The following is a 10165-nucleotide window of genomic DNA, read 5'->3' as shown; positions in this document are numbered from 1 at the left end:
AAATATACGACTAGCTTTAAACTAGTACGATGTTACATCGTTTATGAAATGAAAAGCGTGCAATTAAACGTAATACCTTTATAGACTCTTCGTGAACAAGTATGTAGATAAGTCTTGCAATGGTATGTCAGTTATTTATAATGAATACGTATTTACTTGCTTGCGTTTTTGTTCCTTAACATTTTGTTATGACGGCGAAAGTTTGGAATCCTGACTGGCGGGTAAAGGAAGGATATTTGCGAGCAAGGTCGCTTTTATACCTCTTATCCAGTAACTTTTAAGAAATAACCGTCGAAAATCTGCAGTTAATTGCAATGTCATTCGGAAATTCGGCCATTGATGGCTTCACGCTTTTGATCAGAATTAATTTACGCGTTACGTCATGGATTAATATAACATTTTTAATCTACAGACAATAAGGAAACTCGAATTTACATACACATTTGAACAAAAACTGTAATTATACAGATTTAGATTAGTGTTAGATTTGATCATTTGACTTTTAGAATACATACTGTCGACACAGTATTAATAATGTTCACGTTTATATTCAATTTATGAAGCCGTATTTTAGTGCTCTATTGTTTAACACTACACTTATCGATATTCGAAATCATATAACCTCATCATCTTGACAAAGTAAGAATAGATCTTAGTAAGAATTCTGGCTACATTGCTAATGAAGGCAAATGTTTATGACCGTTTCGTTTGATTCCAGGGCCACCGCCACGGCTCGGGCTGAAGGCGGCGAGCCCCGGGGTGGCAGGCGCCGACGAGGACTGCAACAGCAACACCAGCCTCACCGGGAGCCAGCACTCGGCTCACGATGACCTCGACGCGCACTGCGATAACTCCGGTTACCTGTGGTTCCTCGATTATAAGTGAGTTTATTGGCGCTCTTCAGCTACTTGTTCTTACTTCCCGTTAATCATTGTGAACCAGTATTGTCATCATTTACTAATATCTGTATTTTACTAATATTTGGCAATCAAAGGGATAGTAGATTGATAAAAATATTTATCCGTAAATACTTTTGCTTAACTTTAAAATTACTAAGTAACTAGTTTTTGTTTCAATAAACATAACTGGGTCATATAAAATATATTTTCCCTGTTTGTCTACTAACTGAGGTCTTAGGAGGAAAAATTTTAAACATTGTTTGAATTCCCGTAGTTCTGTTTATATTTTGTGAACAATGATTATTCAACGAGAACAACGATGTTTTTTTAGTTCCAAAATTGATTTCAAGTTAATTGCAGTAACCGCCTTCATTTTTCGTAGTCATAAATTAAAGTTAAACACGCGCGGTTTCAACCCCTCATACATGTGTAATACTTTTCGAAACTCTTATTGTCTTGTACTGCATTTACCCATCGGGCACATTCAAAAGCCGTCGTGTGAACAAATAAGAATTAAGAAAAATTCACAATATTGTTCATTTGCTGTTTGTACATCATCTGATATACCCACAAAGTTTCTACATACTATGTTGAGAGAATTTATTAATTGCACAAAATTGCATTTTATGCACATTAGATATGACAATTATTTATTCTGATCATCCTGATTCCTATAATGCATTAAATTGTTTTGCTATCCTTTGTCTATTCATATTATTGGTGTTGTCGATTACGACTTACGTGTTGCGACCAAAGAACAGCTTATGAATTAACCGTAATTTTCCGTACCATAATACAAAATTTAATAATGACATTTCTCACGTTCCAGCCCAATTTTTCGAGACGGCTCCTGCCACCACACCTCGGTGCTGTCCTCAGTTTCCGCCTCGTACAAGGGTATAAGCGACCTTGCGTCCCGCTTCGAGTTCACATCGAGGTACAACGACCTCGCGCGCGACCTGGACGCGAACCTTGCCGAGGCAGACATGGAGAGCTTCAGGACTGAGGACATACACGCGCTGCTCATGACCGCCAACTTGCCACACGACGCCATCATCGACGACAGGACGCATGATGTGAGTCAAAATGTTGGAATATAGTTTTGAGATTGAACGCAACTCCAAACTATATGAATATACTAAACGATATTTGAATTTCGAACACGTTCGCTTGCTTCTTCGGCAGGTTTAAATTCATTGTAATGTCAATAGTCCATACTAATTCCCCGGCCAAAACATAAAATTGATACTTTATAGCATATAAAAAACCTAAAAAGGAACCATTTGAATGTCACAAAACAAAGCCTGATGGAACTTAATTACACGTTTTTGGTTAACGGTCTTACAAATGCAATGCTTACGCAATACGAAGCATAAAATAAAAGCATTTTCGTGTTGCCTTTTAGAACAATTGTGATTTTTAATGCATTATTTAACAATTATTGTAGGAGCTGTTAAAATTCATAAATTCGAGGGTTCATTCCACAGCTGCAGATCAGGTTTAACAGATAAAATCCAGTCACAAAAATAAAACGCAATCTGTTTTGGAAATTTTCTCCAAGTCGCTCATAAAGTCGGCGTGAATTCATTACCTGCGCGTGTTGCAATAATAAAGTTATAAAAGGGCATGTATCCATGCACATGAAATAAGAACCGCCGTAACAATAAAAAAATATTTTATTTATGTTACCGCGAGGTTTTCACGCCGCATGATTTCATAATTGAAACTTTTTGGCCGACTTATATTCTTTAATAACATTGAAACGTCCTTGACAAATATATCAGCAATTGTATCATTAATGATAACCACATGCGTAACATATGAAATACTCAGTGTCGAAGCCAACTCATCCCTAATACTGTACCTAGATAATGCAATGATGAAACCTACACTTCTAAAAAACTTCACTAAATATAGACAATGCCACCACGTGTAATATTGTATTGTAGGTAATTGAACTCTAAATACTTATAAAATCAAAAGAAAAAACTTAAGCGATAAAACGAAATTCTTCTAAAAGACATCGTGGTAGATTCGAGAAGTTTTAATAAACCTTTAGATTTGATATATTCAAGGCAGTATGCAATGTAGTACTGAAGGTCGGCTGTGACAGTGGATCAGCGTGCGGAAGTGATGACAATCTGTCTGTATTTATACCTTTTGTTCAGCTGTGTATGCTGCCAACCTTAACGCAATGTCATCTGGGATGAATGAAATAAAGATTATTCACAGCCACTGTAATACAGTGCCAGTTTATATTATTTGACTACATGTTGGTGAAATATGCAAGTCAACATATGTTTGTAATTCTTGGCATGACATCACTGTTATAATTATTATTAACTTCAAACTAAGTATATGTAACGCATAAGCCTTAATTGGTGTTACGTTATATTATGTATTATATATTTTTAATTCAAGTGTTAATTAGCTAGTTATTGAACGATATAAACCCCGAATTTAAATCCATTCACCGCCATTTTCAATATACGATCCCAATAGCTTTTTTCGATCTATCTGAAACATTTACCAATCAGAATAATTCTTTTACATACCTACAAAGTATGAGTTATTTTGATTGTTTCATTCTCGGAATTTGATGGAAGATTGAGATTGGGATCGTTTATTGAAAACGGCTGTTAAATGTGGAAGACTATACTCCATATCATTGTGATTCGCGAATATAATGGGAAAATTAAAAAAAAAATCGCGGTTATTCTCAAATTTTTGGGGTGCGTTCCATTGTTGTTACACCTATACCTAGTCTTGCCATAAATATTGTAATAAAGAAAAAAGAAAATTGTTAACTGCAAATAACATTTATTACTTTTACAGTGTGTCAGTTTAATACATAAATATAAAACAATTAAAAATATAAAAGCTTATTCGAAGTGGTCTCCATTGGCTGCAATACAGTCCTTTAAACGATGAGGCCAGTTATCAATAGAAGCACGCACTCTTTCCATGGGAAAATTCTTCACTGCCAATCGTATAGATTGTTTTAGGGACTCCAAATTATCATGGCGTTTAGAGCAAGCTGTACTCTCTAAAACTGACCACAAATCATAATCCAGCGGATTAAGATCGGGACTAGACGACGGCCAGTCTTCAGCTCTGATGAAGTCCGAAACGTTCGATTCCAACCAAGACTGCGTGGACCGAGCTTTATGACCCGGCGCCGAGTCTTGCTGGAAGGACCATACTTGGTTATTGAACATGGTGATGTTAAGGGGCTTAACTACCTTCTCAAGAATGGTATCTTGATACACTTGTGCCGATGTTTTGATACCTTTTTCACAAAAATATGGCTCAGTCACTCCTTCATAGCTAACACCCCACCAAACCATCACTGAAGTCGGATAATGTCCACGTTGCACTCTGTCGACTAATTGGGAAGCTTCCTTAGAGCTTTGAGCATAAATACGGTCATTTTGTTTGTTAAAATGTTGCTCAATTGTAAAAATTTTCTCATCCGTAAACAAAATTTTTCTGTGACCTCCCTTTGCGTACCGCTTCAGTAGTTGTTTCGATTTTACCACCCTATTCTTCTTTAAATTATCAGTTAAGAAATGGCCAGTGCGTCTCTTATAGGCTGCAAGTCCTAAGTCATCTTTTAAAATACGCGACATGGTTCTAGGTGCTATCTTCATTTCCCGAGATAAAATCTTTTGCTTTCGGACAGGATTTCTTCGAATTCTTTCCCTTACTGCTTTGACCACCTTTTTCGTACGAACACTACGTGGACGGCCAGATCTTTTCTGTCACAAACAGAGGAGGTCTCATTGTACCTATTAATAGCCCGGTACACAAACATTTTACTAATACCAAGTGTATGGAGAGTTTTAAAATTGCATTTGGCTCCATACCTACTTTGTGTAATGCTATCACAGCGATTCGGTTCTCTTTATCACCCCACACCATTTTAATATCGCAAAATATTTTACAATGTATTGGCGCCAAAATGAGAAAACACAATGAACAATCGTATAAAAATGACAGATTCGAAATTCAAATGTAATATTTTTTTATAATTAAGTGTAACAGTATTTATGGCCAGACTAAGTATATTAAAAGCATTCATTTTAAGTTTAATATTTAAGTAAACTAAAATTATTAAATGTCAAAATCAAAACGATTCTTTAAAATTAAATTATTTATTTCAATAGGCTCGCTTTTTAGAGTTCTCTTTAAATGTATACAAATAATATCGATTAGAATTTCTTTCAAATAAAAAACCGTTATTGGACTTGCCCTTTTACAGATTTAAGATTAAAACAACGCAAAAGCGATACTGTTCCTTGCCAAATACGTCTAAAATATAGTATAACATACCAAACGCGAAGATCCATCATACAAAAATTATACTTACTTACTGTTCCTTGCCAAATAAGTCTAAAATATATAACATACCAAATGCTTAGACCCATCTACAGGACTAGTTTTCAAATATCGATAATCCGTATTACCTAATTACAAAATTTAAGTAGAAAGTAAGTAATAGTTTCCTGAATGAAGATCTACATCCAGTTAAATAATTTTCTTAGGCCGACATAATTATGTCAACTGGCGAGAGTTAATCATCTCTCTTCAGTTAATACTATCCGAACCCTTTTCCATTTACCATCACCTACTCTACTTCCACCACTATAGCGCGCTGTCTAACAAAAACGGGTTAGACTTGGTGAATAAATACACAAAAAAATAACGTGCCAAGGGAATAGAAGCGACGTATGCCCGGACGTAGACAAGGCTGGCCTAGGGACGAAAAAATACATTCTATTAATATAGAACATCACTTCCCTTTTGTTTAAATTTTATTTATTTAGCACTTCATATACAAAAGTATACGGCGGACTTAATGCCTTGGGCATTCTCTGCCAGTCAAACTTAGGGTGATGCAGAGATAATCATGTTAGGTGCATTGTAAATTTTCATTGCATATCCAGATCAATGTTGTATGAATATGACAATATTAGGTGCCATTACAACTTTTACATGTGCCTAATGTGTATGTATTAACATAAGACCATGAATATAATATTTCAACAACAATATCTAACATGATTAATGTGTACTATAACTAACGTGTTACATATTAATGTTTAACAAAAATAAATACAATCAATTTAATAGATAATTGTAATATAAAATTAATTGATATCTAGGATTCATAAACTATAATGGATACCTAATAATATTATGTAGCTGTTTTGCTTATTTCATATTCCAAAATTAAAGCTACTATGAAATTAGTAATGTTATTTATTTAATCATATATATTTGTAAGAATTGTTACACCACTTGAAAAAATATTTACTACAAATTCCTCGCAGTCATACTAATAAACAAACCAGAAAAATAAATAATTAAGTAAACATTTTTTATGTTTACGACCATGAGTAAATAAATATTTAATTGGGTACTTAACCGGATATAATAATTTCATAATAATGGGCTCACTTCCATAAATAAACAAGTATTTATAAATAAAAAAAATGACAAATATCGCATCAGAATCGTAAACACATCAGTGCACTTTTGAATTTAGCTAGTATCACGGTGTTTTTGGTAATATATTTTACAATATAACACGTACAATGTCTTATTTCCTTATTTATTTATGTTTATGTATGTTTACTTTGTTTTCAGTTACAAACCTTTTCCTTTTGGTGGATGATATTATATAATGGTGTATTGCAGAGTAACCCCCGAGGCGAGATGTTCGCCAGCATCTCGAGCTCTCTCAGCAGGTTTCGATTCGACAGCAGTGTCAGTGCCGACAGTAGTTTACAGGTTCGCCTTACATTGCTGTTCTGTGTTGTTTATCACAATTAATTACTTCTATATCATATCCACACGGCTCAAGCACTTTCATATCTAAATTGCAATTGTACAAAATATTACGGCCACTCATGATTCATTCAATAAATTTTTCGGAAAGCGCCCTCTTTTGACAAACATTTCGTATTGTAGTTTAAAGCAGTTACGATAGATGCCGCCTTTCCAAAGCAATTTACCAATGCAATATTTTCACGCTAGCGCGAAATTTGAATGTTTTAGCCTCATTATATTTAGGCAAATTCTTTCCGGGAAAGGCGATAAATCATCATTCAAATAATTTAATCATTTAAAAACGTACTCTCTTAAGTTGCAGTAAGGTGACATGATTAAATAGTAGTGCTTATAATAATTAATACCATAATATTATGATTAATATTAGAAGAAAACTGTCTTAACAAAATGGGTACCCAATAAATGAAATAATAAGTATGTAAAGAACTCATTCTTAATGATACTATTTTAGTTGTTATTCAAATCCCGCGAGTACGCACACACGCACGTGGTAAGTAGAAAGCCCAGGTAGTTGCTCAGCATTCACAAAAGTGTTCCTATATACTGTCTACCAAGTACGTTGGTCCCACGGGATGTAGCGGTAGTAATGATAAAATAAGAACAACTTCGATGTGTGAGTGTAGTGTTCACATTGAAATTGCGTCAATCAGTTTAACAACACTTGTTATTCCCCTCGCTCATACGCTCAACCCTCCACGTGTATCGATGTGTGCGTGCGCTATATTTAATCGTTCTTATGTGTGGTCGTGCACATAATGCCACCATGTGTGAGTTGCCAATGAGTCTCTTCTATCAGTCAAACGTTCTCAAACAGTGGAGCTCGCGCGACGATGTTATGAATTGTCGGAAAAATATTATTACCAACTGTGCCTGACTCATCAACATCATTAATGTTTACAACTTCAATAACCTCTTTTAAAGTGTTCAGCCTTGAACTAATTAGCGAAAACAATCTGTTAATTCCGTTCTAATAAATATTGTGCTGTTAATGATCGGTTAACGCCCCGTTGAGATCAGTTTCCTTTATAAAACCACTGAAAGAATTACCCGCAATCGCATCGTATGCGTTCAACGTGTGAACACGTGCGCCGTGCAAAGTTTGAGAACCGTTTGCGGTGGCTAATATTAAAATTAATATTCCCGCTGCCCCAGTCGTGGTTACAACTCCCGGGAGTTAGTGCGTACTGTGCTGCTGTAAATTTCTTGCAATGAATACTATCACATGTTGCTTTACCAAACAGTGCTATAGTTCGAAGGACCCAATTGATAATTGTGTGTGCGTTAGATAAGGGATTCAGTGGATGCAGTGAACTTATTGACATCGTTAGTGTAAGAGAGAGCGCGTGATGGCCCTCACGCATAATTATTCATTCTGTGGATGATATAGTGTTTAATAAGTTTTAATAAGGACATTGATAATAGATTTAAAAATGGGTGTGACCGAATTTGATTGGGATTCCTGCAATGGATATTATTCAGTGAGTGAAGTAATTCTACCATTTTTCTTCTTTCATGTATGCGCTATTGCTTTGATTGTATTTTGTGTCTCTATTTTATTTAACTTTAGCTCTGAAGATAAGCGAGTCTAGAGGTCAAATCTTAGTGAAATCATATAAACTCTGCAATTACACTTATCATTTTATTATCTTATTTATTATTTTTAAACTAACTGCTTTATTTATAGATATTATTAACACATTATAGCTAACCTATAGGGTTTGTTTTATTACTTTATTTAGAACATTATTTAGATTTAAGATTTGTAATCTGATTTAGTCGAACTACCCGCGCACCCAATCATTATTTTGTGTACTTATGATGAATATTACATGCATATAAACTTTTTGTTGTGTTGGCAATAATGTTGTTACAATGAAACATATGGCGAGCTATGAGTCGCTGTTTGATTTGTGACCTCATTTAGCAGGAAAAGGAATTAAATTTGATAACGCCCGCCCGGGCGGCCATATTGTTTGTCAACCCAATGTCCTGCACTAGGCGTTAGAATCTATTTTATTGGTTCAGAACAATGTTTATTTCTTTGTATGACTTGCCTATTGCCTCCTTTTATTGTTAATGCTATATTGGAATCTCAATAACTATTATTATCAATCAGAATAGCCTAATAAAATAGCCGATATAAATTGAATATTTGTAAAATATTTGGGCGTTCATTGCAAATGAAAGCTGCAGGCCCTTATTTTTAGACGAGACTTGCATCCGCATCCAAACTTACAACAGACGTAAATGTTTATGTTTGAACTAGCACGCGCCCAGGTTTCGAAATGTTCCGAGAACGTTCACTTGTTATTATTACGTTTGGTACTTTGTGCTCGTTCGTTTCGATTAGTCAAAGGGCTTATTGTACATTTAGTAGCCCTGACGTTGTGGTAGTCATTCGGTTACAATGATTTCAATCAGACCCAATTTATGGTGAAAAGCATAAAAACTGACACCTCACATTATCTAGACTTTAAAAACACCTCACGCCCTAGTCTATTATAATAAATGGCGGCAACTGTAAAGAAAATTTAATATGGTATTTAAACTGTTCACTAGAAATAAATGAATGAATCAGTAGATTTGGATTATCGATCATTTCAGTAAAACAAATGTCTGCTCGGCGAGTAGGTAATATAAATGATTAAGGAACACTTGTCGAAAACAAGCTGAAATTTGGCTCAATAACAACGTCCGCTTCGCTGCGTAGGTGATCTCAGAATTTTGAACAAATAATTTTACACTCTAAACAAGAGACACCGATGAAACATAATTCCTTGTTAACTGGTAGAATGAAATTGACTAGAATCATACAAACAGGGTGAAGAATCCGTCGGTTCGATCAACACAATGTCGATATGCAAGTCGGAGCTGTTGTTCTCCCCGGTGAAGGAGGGCGGACACGGCGTCCACTTCAGCGTGGACAGTCTCGACTGCGAGCTGCCCACCGAGCAGGACCTCATCCTAACCTGCCAGGCCAACAAGGACAACTACACGATCGCCTTCGAGGGCAGCCTCACCACTTACTCTGAGGATAGTGAGTGCGCCGAACCAGCCGTCAATCAAAAACATGGTACGATACGCTGAATAATACTTTCCAACTAATGTGTAATCATATGTTTATCTTAGCCATGATTCATGTTGAATTAATTACTCATAATAACCACACTAAATACCCAGTATGTTTTCAGACAAATTGGGTAAGGAAGAAGAAAACGTAACTTTAGATAACGATGAAAGAACGCGCAGGAATTTAGAATTATTAGAAAGATGTAAGAAGATTACAAATAAGTTAACAACATCTATGGCTAGAAGTGATTTAGGATTAACCACATGGAGTAAACTTAAGAAACAAAGCAGTCAGTCGCCATTAAGAAGGTAAATACATTTTTCGTATTTGTATTTATTAATCA

General features: G+C 35.2%; 1 protein-coding gene across 1 annotated transcript; it reads left to right on the top strand.

Annotated features, from left to right (window-relative positions):
* Positions 1 to 699: 699 nt before the first annotated feature.
* On the top strand, positions 700 to 10130 carry LOC119192251 (the record flags this gene model as incomplete). Its single annotated transcript, XM_037446076.1, has 4 exons — positions 700 to 881; positions 1729 to 1975; positions 9573 to 9825; positions 9944 to 10130. Coding segments are annotated over exons 2-4 (530 nt in total), but the record flags the coding sequence as incomplete, so codon positions are not given.
* Between the last annotated feature and the right edge of the window lie 35 nt (positions 10131 to 10165).

The sequence above is a fragment of the Manduca sexta genome, unplaced genomic scaffold (genome assembly GCF_014839805.1).
Source record: "Manduca sexta isolate Smith_Timp_Sample1 unplaced genomic scaffold, JHU_Msex_v1.0 HiC_scaffold_2522, whole genome shotgun sequence".
Lineage (NCBI taxonomy): Eukaryota > Metazoa > Arthropoda > Insecta > Lepidoptera > Sphingidae > Manduca > Manduca sexta.
The sequence above is the reverse complement of the archived record's forward strand: the minus strand, read 5'-3'. Positions and strand labels throughout refer to the sequence as shown.